The following is a 19,365-nucleotide window of genomic DNA, read 5'->3' as shown; positions in this document are numbered from 1 at the left end:
AAATATATACACACACACAGATATATAATACACACACACACACACACACACACACACACATATAAAATCATGACCTTACAGTTTTGCTTTTGTTTTGTTTTGTTTTTTGGAGCCCTGGCTGGCCTGGAACTCACTCTGTAGACCAGGCTGGTCTCAAACTCACAGAGATCCACCTGCCTCTACCTCCAGAGTTCTGGGATTAAAGGCATGTACCACCACACCAGCAGACATTACAGATTTGGTTTTTAAACTTATTTATGTATGAGTACACTGTAGCTGTCTTCAGACACACAAGAAGATCCCATCAGATCCCATTACAGATGGTTGTGAGCCACCATGTGGTTGCTGGGAATTGAACTCAGGACCCCTGGAAGAACAGTCAGTGCTCTTAACCGCTGAGCCATCTCTCCAACCCCATTACAGATTTTTTTGTCTGCTTAGTTGTAGAGGTATATTGCTCACAACGAAAAGGTGATTTGTCCATCTCTTGTCCTTGGTCCATTTCTGGTTTATATGTTTGAAGTTATATTGTTATCAACACTTATGTGTATTTTTACAAAATATATTTATTCTTTGAAGAGTATATATATATATATATATACACACACACACACACACACACACAATGTATTTTGGTCTCACTAACCCTTACTATATCCTTCCAGTTATTATTATTATTATTTTTGTTTTGTTTTGTTTTTCAAGACAGGGTTTCTCTGTATAACCCTGGCTGTCCTGGAACTTACTTTGTAGACCAGGCTGGCCTCGAACTCAGAGATCCGCCTGCCTCTGCCTCCCGAGTGCTGGGATTAAAGGCATGCACCACCACCGCCCGGTTCCTCCAGTTAGTTTTAATAATAGGTATGACTAAGTACTTCAAGGACTATTGTAGCAATTTGAGTGTCCACCATAAGTTTGTAAAAGAGCTTAGTTTCACAAATATCTTTCCATTTTGCAAGTTTTTTTTCTTTCGTCCAGTTCTTACCCCCTTGGCTTTTAAAAGCAATTGCTATGTTTCTTATATGGTTGTACGTGCTTTACCCTCTAAGCTGTCTCCCCAGACCCAGATTTTTCTTAAATTTTCTATTCTCCCACCACTGTTTCTTGAGGGTAGTCCCTGGTACAACAATTTCAGCATAATTATGGAGATTACTTAGCATAAATTCTTAGATCTCTAGACTTGCTGGAGCAGAAGTCATGGGAGTGAGGCTGAGAATTTTTAACTATATTTTGACAATACCTCTAGATAATTTGAGTGCATACCTGCTCAAGTTTGAGAACAACTGCTCCGCGAGGTTACCGGCATGTGTTTCAGTGGTGAATGTCTAATGACTAAGGATTTGACCTTTCTGGGTGTCTTGGTGTCTCTGAGCCGCTCCTTAAGGATCTTTTACCACATTCCACAGCACTTGTTCCTCACAGCTCTGACTGAACTTGTAGAGGACCGCTAGGCTTCTGCTTGCTGAGAGGGCAGGGTCTAGACCCAGCGTGATCATGCCAACTGACTGGACTTCAACCCTGGAAGCTACATCACTAGCCCCAGAGGATCCTGGGAGCTCATGTGAGGTCAGGGGCGGGGTCTTGGGGGTAAGGGTTCCTCCAAGCAGTAGATGACCCTGATTTGTCCCAGGAGTCTCAGAGGAGAAGCAGATAGGCCACCGGAGCAACCGGACCTCTAAACCTGCCCCTCAGGGAACCAATCTTGATCTATCTTATCGAAAATCAAGAAATACCTGAGCAATGTCATCCACTCCAGAGGCAATGAGCGTGGACCATCATGAAAGACTGTTGTTTGGCATCCTACCATGTTTATCTATTGTCTGTGGATAAAATTCTTGGTAGAAAGTACTTCCAGATAGGGTTTCTGAAGGAATGGTGCCATTTCTTTTCAGATCGCCACACTGAACACAGATATTCTCTTGATTCAGTTCTTGACATTTCTGCTTCTCAGTAGCTCTCCAATTTTTATTTTTCCTTCACAATTTTTACTGCTTTCCTTTTTGGGAAACATTGTCAACTTTGTCTCCTCCCCTTCTGTTGAGCTGCTGTTACCACTATCAACATTTAATTTCAAGTTTTGGTTTTAAACATTTTACTCAATGAGATGTGTCACTAGGTATGTTTACCCCATAAGCTTGGAGACACAAATTCAATTCCTGCAACCACATAAAAGTGGGAAGAGAACAGACCCCACAAAGTTGTCTTCAGTCCCCATATCCCATCATAGGACACACAGGCCCTTTAGCTCCAGCTAAAAGCTGATGAGCAACACAGTACCAAGTTTCTTCGTCATATACAGCCTGCATCTCTCTCTCAAGAAAATGACCTTCACCAAGCAGTTGATCTACAGAACTCTCTCTACTGTTGGTTCTGTTTTGTTGAGCCATATCCTTCCAGTCTTGAGGGATAATTCTATTCTCTTTAAAGATTTTCTTTTAAGATTTATTTATTATTATTATATGTAAGTACACTGTAGCTGTCTTCAGACCCACCAGGAGAGGGCGTCTGATCTCATTACGGATGGTTGTGAGCCACCATGTGGTTGCTGGGATTTGAACTCAGGACCTTTGGAAGAGCAGTGAGTGCTCTTAACCACTGAGCCATCTCTCCAGCCCCAAGATTGATTATGTTGTAATTCTGATATTCTGCTGTCTATTCTGATTGATTAATTTGGAAAGGTTCATCTCCAAGCTCTGCTTCCAGTCCTCATTATTTTCTCTCTGCCGCTCAGTGTCCTCTGTGAGCTGCTGTATCCTTTATTCTCTCATCTTTTCCAGCTCCTGTCTCCACCCTTCATTTTCCTCTCTCTGTTGCTTATAACGACTTGGAAATTCCTTTAATTCTAATGTTTCCTCTAGTCCACCATATTGCCAAGTCTTAGATTTCTCTTTCTGCTGTTCATACTGCTCTATAAATTCCTGTATCTTCTGTTCTAGGCCCTGCTTCTATCATTTTATGTTGTAATTCTGATATTGTAGTATCCACCTTATTTTGATTTACTGACTTTAGTAAATTATCCTCTAGACTCTGTGTCCAAATTTTATCACTATCTCTTTGCTGTTCAGTTTGATCTATGAATTTCTGCCTCTTTTGTTCTCACATCTTTTCCAGCTCCTGTCACCAACCTTCATTTTCCTCTCTCTGTTGCTTATCAGGACCTATAAATCCCTATACCTTCAGTTCCAGTGTCTCCTCTAACCCCCTTTCTGAGGTGTGTAATTCTTTAACTAGGGCCCTGTCTTTTGAGAAGACATAGTAAAACAAGATATTGTAATAACTGTAATTGACAAGGTGTCAATTAAATCTACCCCATTGAACCATACAAATAACATCCCATAAAACTCAGAAGGTATTTACTGTGTTTCTCATCTTTAAGTATCAATCTACCTATTTCTTTATTATCAATTTATAATTCTTTTTACTTGCTCTGGAGCCTTTTATCTCCTTCTGCTGTTTGATTCAGGACACTGTAGTCCTCTCTGGTTCTTTTATTCGCAGGGAGGGCCTAACTGTAGAAAGACCTGTAGCCTCTGTGTGTCTGAGCTGGCTCTCTGTCTTTTGTTTGGGTTGCAGTCAGCAGTGTGTGCATTGATCTCAGGCAGTCTGCAGTGCAAACACTCAGAAGAGTGGAGAGTGGGTCTGGCTGTCCCATGTCCTGTTTAGATGTGGAGGATATGGGGAATGGAGCACAGGAAGGCTCCCTTGGTTGTAGGTGCCCAGATTAGCCTGCTGTGTCTGTGAGAAGACTACAGCCAGCCTCCAGGGTCCCTGGTCCCTCCCTAGGATCAAGGAATCCCAGTTGTGTTGCAAAACTGGCAATCCCCAAGTCCCAGCTCAGGTTGGGGAGCTGCCCCTGGCTGCTATGGTCTGCCTGGGGTGTGGGGAGGGAGCCTCTCAGCTGCTCTCTGAGGACCCCTCAGACCCACTCAGCTTTCAGCCCACACATTGCTGCAGCCCTAGATCACAGCCACAGCCATTTATTGGGGATAGGAATGCGGGTGGGGGTGGGGATGGGGTGGGAATATGGGTGGGGATGGGGTGGGGGTGGGGGTAGACTTTTATCTCACATTAGTTGGGTTCTGAGCAATATATTGGTGCGCCAATTTGTTGCAGTAATTTCCATCTTCAATAAGCCTGTATAAAAACCACACAACCTAGTTATTATAACTATATGCCTAGCTTGGGTAGATCTATCACTATCCTCACTTATTTCCCAGCTATGAGACCCTTTGCTACTTGCAGTTTTTCCTGGCCATGTGGTTCTGTTCCTTGTTAACTCTACCTCTTCTTCCTCAATCCCCTCTCTCTCCCTTCTCCTCTCCTTCCCTGTCCCCCATGTGCCCCCACTCTCTAAGACCTCCAGTTCCACCTTTCCCTTCTGCTCTTGCCTTTATTTGACCAGTTAGAATGGGGAGAAGGTTCACAAGAGAAGCAGAATTAACATCAGACTACAAACAGCACCAGGGCAACGTACATTTCCCCCCTTTTGTCCAGTTCAAAGGCTCTTTTCTCTTAGAGATAAATTGAGCACAACCATCTCAATTATGCAAATTATAAAGCATAATGTATACTTGTATATTATATTTGTATTAGTGGGTGTAGAGAGAATCTCTTGTGCACTGTGTAAAAGCATTCACCTGTCAATAAAAAAGCCCATGGCCAATGAGCTGAGTCAGGAAATAGGAAGTGAGAGTTCCAGCAGAGAGAAAGAGAGAGAGGGGAATTATGGGAAATAGACAGGCACTGGAGATTAACCCCAAATTCTAAGGAGCAGACATAGGCATGAACCTGAGAAGAAGTTAACCAGCTCTGTGGCATGCTTAGAAGAGAAGAAACTGGGTTATTGAGGTATGAGCTAGGCAGGGAACAGAGCAAAGGTTTTGCCTAGGCATTTCTTCATATATAAGAAGTCTCAGTCATTATTTCAGAAAACTTGCGCATGGCTATGCTAAAAAATTCACAGTTAGAAGTGGGAATAAGAGGACAGTTAGCTTTTACAGTTGAACAGTGCTCAGACATTGCAGAGTGGTCTTGGGTTGGTCTTCTGCTGAGATGGTCACAGGGAGTCTTTAGTGTTTTCTGTCTGTGGGGTCATGTGTGTGTGTTTAACACCATGGAGAGTACCATGATCTAGATAATCCCATCCAGCAGCTCCTAGCAACACTGGAACCCACATGATGGCACCAGGCCCCGCTGTCAGCGGCTACTTTTCTTCTTACTCAAAAACAGAGGGGTGGGAAAAGATTGGCTCATCAATAGAAACCTACAGCTGCATATTTAGGAACAGGACTTTGAGATGAAAGTCACCTAAGACACTAAAGGATGATTTTTACTTATAATAGTAATAATGTACAATAGTGACAATTTTGGAATTTTGGTTTCTTTAAAACCACAGAAATGTTATAATAATGTGTTTTTGTTTTAATCGCAGGTGTGAGATGTGGAGCTGCTTCAGAGTGTCCACAGCAGCTGATCATGATTTGCCTCGTGCTGTAGCAGGGGGGTGATTTTTGCCTGCAGCAGATAGTTTATGTGAGTTTGTAACATTTGGCATTCTGGGAATGTTTCAGAGGTGTATAAATGGTAGGGCCCCAAAAGGCAGGGTGGGTTGTAGCTTGTTGGTTGGCTTCGGTTTCTTAAGTAGTCGTGGGAAGAAAAGAAAGGAGAAGAAATTAGATATTCTGATTTCCAAATATCAAACTTGCCTCAAGAAACATGATGCCCCTATTCAGCAGGAAGTAATCTAGTGATAATGCCACCCCATTTCCCCTCTCTCCTTTCTCTCCTACCTAGTGTTAGGGTAGAAAAAAGAGGTGGAAAAGGGTAGAAGAAAGAGGAACCCACATAGTAGCAAAGGTTGGATACAAATTACAGTATTTATTTATCAATGTTCCTTTAAATAAACATGAACAGAGATCGCCACTGACTCATGTGTCTGCTGGCCCACTGTCCCCAAGACGGTTTCTGTTGTATCCTACCTATGGCACCAAACTATTGTAAAGCCTTTCTGTCTGCCCCTACAAGTCGCCTGCTACACCCTGTCCTTCAAGGGCTGAGCTGAAGTGGTGCCCAGGCCGCTGGAGCAAGCCATATCCAGCAAAATGGGGTAACACCGTTGGACTGACGATTTAGATTTCTGCCCTTGTTCTGTTTCCTATTTCTGTGATAAAATACCGTCACTAAAGCAACACAATGGAGAAAGGGTTTATTTGGCTCACAATCACAAGTTACAGTCATTAAGTGGGGATGTCACAGTGTGAGGAACTTGAAAAAGCCGCAGTCAAGAGCAAAGAGAATACACACATGCGCGCTTTCTTTGCTCTGCCTCCCCGCCCTCATCCATCCCTTCTGAAGTCCAGGATCCTTTTCGTTACCTCGGATATGGTACAAATCACTGTGGCTGCTGTCAATTAGAATAATCAAGACAGCTTCCCACAGGCCAACTTGATCTAGACAATCCTGCACTGGTACTCTATTCCCACAATTGTAAATTGTTAGGTTGACAAACATAATCATTACAGTGTCCAAGGTAATGATGGTCGCTGGGATCTTCTTACCCTCCTGGTTTGGAGTAGATGGCTGCTAGGGGCTTGGAGGGCATTGGCAAGTCATTGCGCTTTGTTCTCTTCTGTGACCCTCTTGGGTTTCTATGATGTCCTCTAGCCCCCTTCTTCAGTTCTTTCCATCAAAACACAGTGGTTACTTTGTTACTTTGTGGGATGAGTGATAGTTTCTACTTGGCCATCTTGTTGGCCACAGCTCACTCTGGGGCTTTCATGAATGAATGGAAGACAAAACAAAACCTACTCTCCTTATTTCTAAATATGCTTTTCCACCTCCCTGATACCCCCTCCCCTCCCCCTCCCCCCTCCCCCAGTCCTGAGTGTGTTTACTCTAAACATGATTTGTTCTTACAGGAATTAGTGTCCTTCATGGATGTGACTGTAGATTTCAGCAGAGAGGAGTGGCAGCATCTAGATCCAGCTCAAAGGAGTCTCTATCGGGATGTGGTGCAGGAGACCTACAGCCACCTGCGCTCAGTGGGTAAGCAGAGTCCCCTTGTATCAGACAGGAAGCTTCATTGAGCTTATTCTATTCTCAGTTGGATCCCTGCTCTGAAGCATCTTAAGAGTCTTTTAAGGTTTATTTTGTATGTGTTTGTGCACATATGCGCTTGTCTTTCTCTAGTGTGTGCTCACCGTGAAGGTGCAGTATCTATGGAGGGCAGAAGAGGGCATCAGATCCCCTAGAACTGTATTTACAGGCAGTTGTGAGTGCCCAATGTGGATGCTCTGAACCAAACCTTCAAGTTGAGAGTAAATGCTCGTAACTGCTGTCTCTCCAGCCCTGTCTGTGAGCAGTTCTTTTTTTTAAAGATTTATTTATTATTATATCTAAGTACACTGTAGCTGTCTTCAGATGCACCCACCAGAAGAGGGTGTCAGATCTCATTACGGATGGTTGTGAGCCATCATGTGGTTGCTGGGATTTGAACTCAGGACCTTTGGAAGCTACAGTGTACTTATATAGAATAAATAAATAAATCTTAAAAAAAAAAAATCCTACCCAAGTGAGTCCACATTTGACAGGGTCTATCTTTCTGGTTAGCTGAGTTTTGTTGTTATTATTTTATTACAGTACTTCACTGATGAGGCCTTCATTTAATTATAATTAAATTTATAATTATAAATGTATATCTTTTAAATGTTATATAAATGTCAGCATATTCATTTTAATTCTAATTCCGTCTTGGACTTATGATAAGGTGTTATATTCCCTTTTTCCTTCTTTGGCTCACATCTTCTCTCCCCACCATGGATCACTGATTTATATAATGGAAACGTCTAAAAAGCATGTGTTAGAAAGTTTAAAATAAATCAGAGCCATGTAACCATTGATAGACATGTCAGCTTTCTCTGTATCTTTCTCTGTGTCTTTCTCTGTGTCTTTCTCTGTGTCTTTCTCTGTATCGTCTTTCTCTGTGTCTTTCTCTGTGTCTTTCTCTGTGTCTTTCTCTGTGTCTTTCTCTGTGTCTTTCTCTGTGTCTTTCTCTGTGTCTGTCTTTCTCTGTGTCTTTCTCTGTGTCTTTCTCTGTGTCTTTCTCTGTGTCTTTCTCTGTATCTTTCTTTGTATCTTTCTCTGTGTCCCTTCTTTTTGTTTTACTTTGATCTTGCCTGCCTTATGTAACATCTACCTGGCTGGTCCCTCTAATCGATGTATTGTATGCCTGGATGTTTCTTGTCCCTTACAACTTTCTCCATCAAATTGCCCCCTGCCCTCTTCTCTGTGTTTGTCCTGGGTGGGCCACGTGTGCCCTGACATCTTGCTGCACTGTTTCTTCTTTAGAAAGGAACCTGGCTTTAGAGCTGGGAATTCTGAAAAAGCCTCTCTGCACATCAAACAAGGAGGTGGTTTGCTTTTGCTTTGCTTTGTTTTTGCAAGTAATGTTTTCTCATATTTCATTCTAGAAGAACTACAGCAGATTGGTGACCAGAAAAAGACCTACCAGCAAATAGGACATAAGGCAGCGAGTGATATGGTTTTCATTAAGAAGACACTGGATGCAGAGAGTCGCTATGACTACTCAGGTGTTCGGAAGGTGATTCATGTGAACTCATACATTGTTCTCCCCCCCAAGAGGCCATGTCGATGGGACCCACCTGAGGATGAGCTGAAGCATAATTCAGATTTACAGACTCATAATGAAAGTAATGGGCCGAAGAGAATGAAAAAGATTACTGAACATGGTAAAATTTCATCCTGTATCAACACTGAACATATTCTAACAGGAGAGACATTACGGGACCATAATCAATGTGGAAGAGTCCTCAGCTATAAACAAATACCTTGTCAATATCAGAAAATTCATACTGGGGAGAAATCATATGAATGTGCTGAATTTGGAAAGATTTTTACCCAGAAGTCACAGCTCAGAGTACATGTGAAATCTCCTACGGGAGAAAAACTCTACGTGTGCGTCGAATGTGGGAAAGCGTGTTCTCAGAAGTCAGAATTCCTCACACATCAAACAACCCACACTAGAGAGAAGCCCTATAAATGCACTGACTGTGGGAAGTCCTTTTTCCAAGTATCTTCTCTTTTCCGGCACCGGAGGATTCACACTGGAGAAAAGCTCTACGCCTGTAGCCACTGTGGGAAAGGCTTCTCTTACAACTCAGACCTCAGGATACATCAGAAGATCCACACAGGAGAGAAACACCATGGCTGTGTCGACTGTGGCAAAGCCTTCACACAAAAATCCACACTCAAGATGCACCAGAAGATCCACACGGGAGAGAGGGCCTATGTGTGTATTGAGTGTGGCCAGGCTTTTATCCAGAAGACACACCTGGTCACACACCGAAGAATTCACACTGGAGAAAAGCCATACGCATGTGACGGCTGTGGCAAAGCCTTCCTTTCCAAGTCCCAGCTCCTGGTTCACAAGCGAATTCACTCAAGAGTGCGGCCCTGTGTGTCTCCCGACCGTGGGAAACCCTTCAGCAGCACTCCCAACCTCCTTACGAATAAGAAAGTTCAAGTGAGAGAGAAATCGTCTATCTGCAGCGAGTGTGGGAAGGCCTTTACCTACAGGTCGGAGCTAATCATTCACCAGAGAACTCACACGGGAGAGAAGCCTTATCAGTGCGGGGACTGTGGCAAAGCCTTCACCCAGAAGTCAGCCCTCACCGTGCACCGAAGAATCCACACGGGGGAGAAGTCGTATGTGTGTGTGAAGTGTGGGCTGGCTTTCGTGCAGAGGGCACACTTGGATGCACATCAGGTAATTCACACTGGAGAAAAACCTTACCAGTGTGGTCACTGCGGGAAATTCTTCACTTCCAAGTCGCAGCTCCACGTGCACAAGCGGATTCACACGGGGGAAAAACCCTATGTGTGCAGTAACTGTGGGAAGGCCTTTGCCAACAGGTCAAATCTCATCACACATCAGAAAACTCATACAGGGGAGAAATCCTATGTCTGTGCAAGGTGTGGAAAAGCCTTCACTCAGAGGTCAGACCTGGTTACACACCAGAGAATACATACTGGAGAGAAGCCATACGGGTGTAGCACCTGCGGGAAAGCCTTTACCCAGAAATCACACCTCAATATACACCAGAAGATTCACACCGGAGAGAGACAGTACGAATGCCGAGACTGTGGGAAGGCCTTCAACCAGAAATCGATACTCATCGTGCACCAGAAAATCCACACGGGGGAGAAACCCCACGTGTGTGCCGAATGCGGGCGAGCTTTCATCCGCAAGTCCAACTTCATCACCCATCAGCGCATCCATACTGGCGAGAAACCTTATGGATGCAGCGACTGCGGCAAGTCCTTTACCTCCAAGTCACAGCTCCTGGTGCACCGGCCAATCCACACCGGCGAGAAAGCTTACGTGTGTGCCGAGTGTGGGAAAGCCTTTAGCGGCAGGTCGAATCTCAGTAAGCATCAGAAGACTCACACTGCGGAGAAGCCTTACGTGTGTTCGGAGTGTGGCAAGTCCTTCAGGCAGAAGTCAGAGTTGATCACACACCACAGAATCCACACTGGGGAAAAGCCTTACGGTTGCAGCGACTGCGGGAAATCCTTCACGAAGAAATCCCAGCTCCAAGTGCATCAGCGAATTCATACAGGAGAGAAGCCGTACCAATGTGCCGAGTGCGGGAAGGCCTTCACTGATAGGTCCAATTTGAATAAACACCAAACAACACACACTGGAGAGAAACCTTATAAGTGTGTAGTGTGTGGGAAAGGCTTTGTGCAGAAGTCAGTGCTCAGCATGCATGAGAGTGTTCACACCTCGCCAGTATGAGAAAGGACCTATTGAGGACACGTCTTACTGTAATTACTGTCTCTATGGGACAGAATGACAGTGTCACACATTACTGCTCAGAAAAGGATCTCAGAGAAGACACTGAATGGGATTATGGGGCAGGACATTTCTTTTTGCTGAGAAGAAATTGCATCAATCTGACACAATAGAAGCTTTCTCATGGCAAAAAACACTGGAACATTGTTATCAAGTTCTTCACAAGAAAGATTGTGTCCACTCACGTTGATGCAAAAATCCTGTTGGTGGAATATGTCTACTGCCAGTAATTAAGTGGTAATATAATATAGTGTACATGACAGGGACCTTCTCTTCTGTCATGTGTTTGCTGCAAACATTAACAGACCTGTGGGTGTGTCTGCCTTCTTGATTAGGTCTAACATAACTGGCACATCCGGTCCTTCTGTTGAGAGACATACATATGGGCCTGGGTATGGCGTTTAGTGCCAGTAATTCCAGCCTTCTGGGAAAGCTGAGGCAGGAGGGTTACCATGAGTTCAAGGCTAGTCTGAGCTACAGGGTAAGGCACAGTAAAGACATATCCTGACACAAACTTGAGAGTGTATGTGGCCTTCCTGTCATTTACACCAGGACGTGTCACAGACTTTATAAGCTACCAGTGCTATCTTTGTCAAAAAAAACCAACATGTCTCCTACCTCAAGTATCATGTCGTTTGAATTTTCCTTACCCCCAGGAAGGCTTAAAGTAAAAATGTTGAGATCACCTGGGTCAGATTAAGACCCTTGTCCCAGTTTTCTAGGCTCACATGCCCTCCTCAATGATCTCATAAATCAGCTCATTAGAACAGTCCTGGGGTTGGGGAGCTAGCTCAACGCCTGCGTGTGCACAGGTTGAGCAGAGGCTGCCATGCTATCAGCAGCCACCATTGGGTGTTTCCTCAGTTAGGTGTGGTGCCTCGGTGAGAACCCCTCTTTGGAAATCACTCTGATGTACATTCGTAGGTGTAGTAATGGGATGCTAAACCGGGCTGGGTTCCTGGCTTGCTGAGGGTGGGGGCAAGGGAGAAACACCAAGCAGTGCCTCGATGGTTCTCAACCTCCCTAACTCTGCCACCCTCTAATACAGTTCCTCAGGCCGGGGTGACCCCAACCATATTTCACTGCTATTTTATAACTGTAATTTTGCTACTGTTATTGATTGTACCATAAATTTTTTTGGACATAGGAGGTTGTCAAAGGGGCCCTGACCCACAGGTTGAGAACGGCTGGCTCACTGTATGCTCTGCCCACCTTCCACAGCACCCTTCTCTCCCATGTTCTTTAGACACAGCAGTTGGCTTCTGGCTTCAGGGCCTTTTCATCTGTTGTGCCTCTGCAAAGAGCACAGTTTGTTTTATCTGGTAGCTTGCTCTGGCATGCCTTTCTTCCATGACAGCTCCACATAGATCCTCTCTGTCTGCTTGGCGTACGCTCCTGGCCTCTCCTTTTTTTTTTTTTAACCCTCCGAGGCACCCCTGCTGTGTATATTTTACTTAGTTGTCTTTTGTTCACTCTAGAATGGTTTCCCTATTTACCATGACGAGTCTATACTCATGTCTGACTGTGTGTTGTGGAGACTGACCATGGCTTGTCATACCAAGTTCCTCCAATGTTTCTTATTTGACTGCAGAGGAGGATCCAACAGAGATGACCAACTTCCCTACAGTATTCCGGACTTTGCCTCCAGGCTTTGCCCGATACTAACCTGCTTAATGAAAGGAAAACTGGGAAATACGTGGATGCTTCTTCCCAGAATTCGCTGCCATGATTCTAAAACCTCAAAGTGATTGGGGAAAAATTTAAGAAGCCCCTTCATCCTTACCTCTTCAACCCCAAGAACCCAAATGGTAGATCTTCATCCCACTTCCCAGGGTACCTGAATCAGTGAGCTGGAGGCATCAAGAAAAGACGGGTAGGTCTTTGAAAGTCAGGCAGTCCACCCAAGATAGGCAGTGGAAGGATTCAAGCAGAGCAGTGCATGGAAGCTGTGGGCATGGGCCCAAGGTCTGACACCGGCAGTGATATGGAATGACTCTGGGCTTTCCTAGCAACTGCCTCATCTCACCTCACCTGGAAATGGGATAACTGGAGGTCAAACTGACTTAACACCAGTCACAAGACAGTAGCAGGACCTGAAAAGCCCACCGGGGGTTTCTTGTGTAGATTTCCAGATACACTGGGATAGATCTGACCACAGTCTTGAGGCCCGACCCTCAGGTAGGGAACCACATTTTGCTGCAAATTTCTTTCAAGTAATTATTATGGGCAGCCTCCTGCAGCCTGAGGAGGAGAGACACTTTCCTATCAGCAGTTGTCACCTGCTGTAGCTCCTCAGCAAGTGGTGGCACCTCACGAACCCCTCTCTAAAAGTTACTTTGATGTCCACAATAAAGCATGAAGCAGACGAGTAAATTTATCAACCGCTATGCTGTCTCGTGGAAGAAGTTCAGTGCCCCTAAACCCTCCACATCCTCCTGTCTGTCGGTCTTTCTTTTCTGATTATTAGAAACTTGACTGCGTCCATAGTTTTACCTTTTCCAAAATGGTATGTTGGAAACACAGAATGTGGACCTTTTGGATTGCCTTGTTTGACTAATATACATTTAGGTTTCCTGTGCGTTTAGGTTTCCTCTGTCTATGGGAGTGGACCAAGCTCATGCCTCTGGTGCCGAACAGTCATCCCATTGTGTGGCTATGCCATCTGCTCACCTAAAGGGCATCTGGAGTAGCTCTATACATGTGTGCACTATACCTGTGTGCACTATACTTGTGTGCACTATACCTGTGTGCAGGGACAAAAAAAAAAGACAACAAAAGACTTATGTTAGAGAAGATGACAGCGTAGAAAGTGCTGAGAATCCATCTTTCCACCTAGTTATAAGCCATACTTACTGGGGAGCTGGAGAGATGGCTTTATGGTTAAGAACACCATTGTTCTTGAAGAAGATCAAAATTTGGTACCCAGGAGCCATGCTGGGCTGCTTACAACTATTTGCAATTCAGTTCCATGTTTCTGTTTTCCATGGGCACCTGCACTCAGGTGCACACACACACACACACACAATTAAAAATAAATCTTTGCAAAGAACACACGAAATTGGGAGAGAATAGTAGAGGTAGAGAGAGGAGAGGCATTGGCAGAGAAGAAATAGGAATTAGATTTAATCAAAACATAAGCATATATAAAATTCTCAAGAAATAGTAAAATAAAATTCTTAATAATTAAAAGATTTTTAGAGCACATACGCAAAGGGTGTTTAGTCACTGGAAATGAGAGGACTAGGGGGAACCCTTGTTGCTCTTGCAGAAGACTCAGTTTATTGTCAAACTCAATTCTCAGCACCCACATTAGGCAGCTCACAGCCATCTATACTTCCAGTTTTAGTATCTCATGCCCTCTTCTGAGCTCAGTCACTAAGCATGTACATACTACTCACACATATGCAGGCCATCCCCCCAATAGATCTTAAATATATATTTAGTATATTCATATATATTATATATTAAATATATACAAAGAGCACTGAGAAAACAATAAGATTATAACTCAGGCTGATCTTTAGTACAGAGAAATCCTGAAACACTTTTAGATTCCAGCAAGTCCTGGCAAATGAGAAAAGTATTGTTTAGCATTACGACATTACAAAATTTCAGGCCAGGTGGTGGTGGTATGTGCCTTATACCTAGCACTGGGGATACAGATGCAGGTGGATCTCTTGAGTTTGAGGCCAGCCTGGTTGACAGAGTTTCAGGGTTGTGAGTTATACTGTTCAACCAAAGAAAAGAGACCCTGCAGGATGAATTTAGGCTTCTCAGCATCAGGATGGACCTCTGACAGGCTGAACTCAGAATTACCTAGTTGGAAAGCCTCTTGTTACTTAGAAAGCACTTTTAACAAGTCAATTTCTGCATATCAAAACTTCTTTTTTTTTTCTCTCTGAGACAGGGTTTCTCTGTATAGCCCTGGCTCTCCTGGAACTCACTTTGTAGACGAGGCTGGCCTCGAACTCAGAAATCTGCCTGCCTCTGCCTCCTGAGTGCTGGGATTAAAGGCGTGTGCCACCATGCCCAGCACATCAAAACTTCTTATGTGTCTAGGAGCTGTCTAGAGGAATCATTACCTAAGCGATCCTCAGCCATACACACTTCCTGGTTTGCCAGCTTTGTCTTGGGATTAAGTTATGCAGAGGCTCTGAGAATCCTTCTGGAAGAGCAACTCTGTAATCCTCAGGTAATCACTAAGAACAGCTGCTGCAAAGCCTAAGGTGCAATCATTCAGGTCCGATACAATGGCATTGCTCAGACTTTGCTACAACACGATATGTTCCTGGACAGCCAAGATTACAAATAGAAACTCTGTCTCAAAAACAAAACAAAACAAAACAAAACAACAACAACAACAACAACAACAACAAAAAGAAACTCTGTATCCAAACCAAAACATAGCTCCTCGGTTAGTGCTGGACTTCACGCTCAACTCTCCTCTCCACACAGGGATTTAGTGTGGCTTTGCTGTAAAGGTTTGGCTGTGGAGTCCCAATCACTGCCCTGCTGTGTCTGACTGTTACCATTCTTTCTGCCCTCTCTTCCACAGTAATCCCTGAGCTTTGAGAGGACAGGGTGTGATACATATGTTCCATTTAGGGTTGAGTATCCTGCCCCGTTCCTGTCCTTTCTTCTCCCCACGTTACCCAGTGGTGGATGTTTGTTTTAATTGCCACACACTGCAAATGAAGCTTCTTTGATGAGAGTTAAGAGATAAAATCAATCTGTGGGTATAATGGTAAGTTAGGGATTCATTTAATACCATGTTATCTTAGCACAGTAATTGTAGTAGGTTCTGTTTCGTGTAACTCTAATAAGCTACGCTAGCTCTTTCTTGAGAGCTCTGCCCGAGCTCCCTCAAACTCTTGAGGCTAGCTCTGCCAAGCCGCCCTGGTCTCACTCAGCTATGCCAATCTGCCAGCTCTGACACTTTCCCCATGAATTCTGGAACTAAGTGCCCTCTTCTCCAGCCAACTACCCTATGGCTAGCTCAGCCAATGTCCGTGCCTTTTTTCCTGCCCACCTGAGTTGCCATGGATGGAAATCACCAGACAGCCTTAATACTTAAAACTAGCCAGATAACCCATTGGGCGAAGAAGCCACTGCTCTAAACTCATTGGCTGTCCTATATCAGAATTCCACTGGTGGAATTCTTTTTTCTTTCGCCCAGTGATTGGCTTCTGCCATCTTTATTGACACAACCAAGAACCAATTAAAAGGAAACAACACCTCCACCTACATGGTTCTCCCCAAGGGTCTATGACTTGTCCAGTCATAAATTCTTGCCTTAATCATGGCACCAGTTATGGGTTTCATCTCCTGGAGCCGGTCTTAAATCCAATGAGAAAGTGGTTGGTGACTGTTAGGATGTTTGGGCCAGTATTGCACCAGTAGGCCTGTGTTACCAGGCCAGTCATTATGTCATTATTGTAGCTCACAGGGTTCACAGTCAGGTAAGAGCTGATGACTCTACTTCTCCACCAATAGTACACAACATCACCCAGTACCACAAAAGACAGCCAGTAGGGATGAAGCTTCCAAGTGAGTATCAACATGACTTCTCTATGACTTAGGTATGTTGTGTCTTCAACAACAGAGTCTTACCATCAAGTTCTAGACCAGCAGTTCTCAACCTGTGGGTTGAAACCCACTTGGTGTCAAATGACCCTTTTACAGGGGTTTCATCGTATCTTGGATATCACGTTTTCTATGATTCATAACAGTAGCAAAATTACAGTTATGAAGTAGCAATGAAAATAACTACATAGTTGGGGGTTACCACAGCATGAGAAACTCTTTTTTTTTTGGGGGGGGGGTTGAGACAGGGTTTCTCTGTTTAGCCCTGGCTGTCCTGGAACTCACTCTGTAGACCAGGCTGGCCTCAAACTCAGAAATCCGCCTGCCTCTGCCTCTCGAGTTCTGGGATTAAAGGCATGCGTCACCATGCCCAGCATGAGGAACACTTAAAGAATCACAACATTAGGAAGGTTTGAGAACCACTGTTCTAAAGGCAAGAGCACTGGCAATAATAACCTTGTAATGTTTGAGATTTCATTAGAGAAATTTAAAAGTCTATTTGTGGAGCTGAGGATGTACCTCAATTGACAATATACTTGTCTAACATCTACAAAACCTTGGGTTCATTCCTAGTATCACATAAACTGGACATGAGGTTACCCCTGTAACCTCAGCTCTTGGGAGGTGGAGACAGAAGTCTTAGCAGTTCAGAGTCAGCCTCTACTAGATAGGACATTTGAGACCAGTCAAGTCTACATAAGATATTGTCTTGAAAAAGGAAAAAAATGAGTTTGTGCAAGAGAATGAACCCATAAACTTAAAGATACAAAAACTGAAAGATAAACAAAATGCCAGGCATGGTGGACAAAACTTTAATCCCAGTACTTGGGAGGTAGAAGCAGGTGATTCTCTGTGAGTTCAAGGCCAGCTTGGTCTACACTGTGAGTTCTAAGACAGCCAGATCTCAAACGGAGCAAGCAAGCAAGAAAGCAAGCAAGCAAGCAAGCAAGCAAGCAAGCAAATAAAATGATAAAGCAAAATGAACACAGCCTAAAATACACATTGTCAAGTAACCCAACAGATGCTCTTCTCTAAGGAGGGCATCAGAGCTGCGAGAAGAATCCACAGGCCTGAGGAACTCTATGTATGTGGAACAATAAGCAGTCGACTGGAACAGGGCTCTTCCTCGGGGTTGTGACCTGTTGTGGAAAATAGTAAAAAGGCACCAGCATGTTTCCATGCTTGTGCTGGCAACCATGTACTGTCAGGCAGTGGCTGCACTGTTTTATCTCATGGAGACTCTCTGATCCAGAGCTCCAAAATCTCTCTACCCAGCTTGCCAAGTTCCCACTGTCAGGTCGCTACCACGGCAGCCCCAATGCTTCAAAACCCCCACGGCCTTTGTGGGCACATCAGGCAAACCCATGCTTTGCCGCTGTACTTTTCTCTCTGGAACCTAGCCCAATCTTCACGAGAAAAAAAAAACAAAAACTTAGTTTAGAATTGTCAGTAACTCAATCGCTGGGCACAGCAACTAAAATCCTAATCTGGTAAGCCTTATTAAATCAAAATCCTTCGGTGGTGACTCCTGACAGATCCTTTGAAACCAGGAGAGACTCATAGCTACGTCTTGTCCTCACGCCGTCCCTGTCCCAAAAGGCTCACTCCTGCTTCTTCCTCCATTCAGCCTGGAAGTCCCGCCTACTTGCCCAGTGATTGGCTTCTTAATTCTTTAGAGGATTGGTTCAAGAAGTCATCTGAGTACATGACTCACTCCTTGTCTGCAGCCCCTCTCTGGAAGGCAGAATTAGCATCAAAATACAAACAGCACCAGGCCCATCCACAACAGTGATCAAGCCAGCTCATTCAGTCAACAGGTCAACAGGTTCTCCATGGCAGGAGCAAGGATTAAAAAGAAAAAAGCGGGGCTGGTGAGATGGCTCAGTGGGTAAGAGCACCCGACTGCTCTTCCGGTCCGGAGTTCAAATCCCAGCAACCACATGGTGGCTCACAACCATCTGTAACAAGATCTGACTCCCTCTTCTGGAGTGTCTGAAGACAGCTACAGTGTACTTACGTATAATAAATAAATAAATCTTAAAAAAAAAAAANATTTNTTTAAAAAAAAAAAAAGAAAAAAGAAAGAAAAAAGCATCACCCAGCTAAGATGCGTTTAGTTTTCTTCCCTACCTGATTTTATACCATTTTAATGACATGCAAGTAATAAGGTCAGTTCTAGGTTGAGGAACAAGCAAGGCAATAAACAAAGTCCTGTGATCACTCCCATGATCAGATCACCGTTTCTAGAGGCTTATCAGGATGACCAAGATATCTGAGCCCACTTTCCTGTCCTATCCCAAAGTCATATTCTTGCCAGAAGCCTACTTCTTTGTTCCAGCCTAAAATCAGATTCCTGCCTCAGCTTACTTCCTGTCCTGGCCCAATGTCAAATTCCTGCCAAGTGGCCCCCAAAAGCTCTCGATAGGATTGTGTTCCTCCTGGTACTCTGACCCCAAGAGTTTGTTTGGCCTTTGGGCAGCTGTGATATTTTTTCCCATTGCAATTCTTGTTTGGATTTATAAAGAGTTCTGAGTTGGGTAGTTTATTTGAACCAGCAAAGATACAAAGTCCCTCCTCATCTGTTGGCTGTGCCATGGACAGTTCTCCACTCAACCCTACCTACCCTTGGGGGTTGGGGATGAGTTGGCACAGAGTCAACAGCACAGACTCCAGGAGTAGGTAAGAAACGCCACAGCAAGCTCATCGGAGAACTGCTGCAAGCTCCTTTAATATCCTCCAACCATGCTCCCATTGGTTCCAAGAAAGTATCTATTCTAAATAGCAGTTCCTGACTGGCTGGTATTATTTGCACTAGCAATCCTTGGTCTCTCAGGCAGTCCTCAATTAGGTAATTAGGTCCTTCTGTAGGAGATGCTTTTTTTTTTTTTTTTTTTTGCCGCACAACCCCC

The 19,365-nt window shown here is 44.2% G+C and overlaps 1 protein-coding gene across 3 annotated transcripts in view; it reads left to right on the top strand.

Moving 5' to 3' along the window:
• Znf585a (zinc finger protein 585A) overlaps nt 1-11,581 on the top strand; it is a 12,557-nt gene extending 976 nt beyond the window's left edge. The window contains exons 1-4 of one of the 3 annotated variants that reach the window (XM_029537531.1): nt 1,549-1,566; nt 5,432-5,532; nt 6,918-7,044; nt 8,469-11,581. In XM_029537531.1, coding sequence (XP_029393391.1) covers nt 6,933-7,044; nt 8,469-10,816 — 2,460 coding nt within the window. In that variant the 5' untranslated portion in view covers nt 1,549-1,566; nt 5,432-5,532; nt 6,918-6,932 and the 3' untranslated portion in view covers nt 10,817-11,581. Of the gene's footprint in view, nt 1-1,406; nt 1,567-5,431; nt 5,533-6,917; nt 7,045-8,468 lie in introns of those variants that run through there. The other 2 variants (XM_021221823.2, XM_029537534.1) reach the window with 2 other exon arrangements.
• Nucleotides 11,582-19,365: the final 7,784 nt, after the last annotated feature.

The sequence above is a fragment of the Mus pahari genome, chromosome 1 (assembly GCF_900095145.1).
Source record: "Mus pahari chromosome 1, PAHARI_EIJ_v1.1, whole genome shotgun sequence".
NCBI lineage: Eukaryota > Metazoa > Chordata > Mammalia > Rodentia > Muridae > Mus > Mus pahari.
The sequence above is the reverse complement of the archived record's forward strand: the minus strand, read 5'-3'. Positions and strand labels throughout refer to the sequence as shown.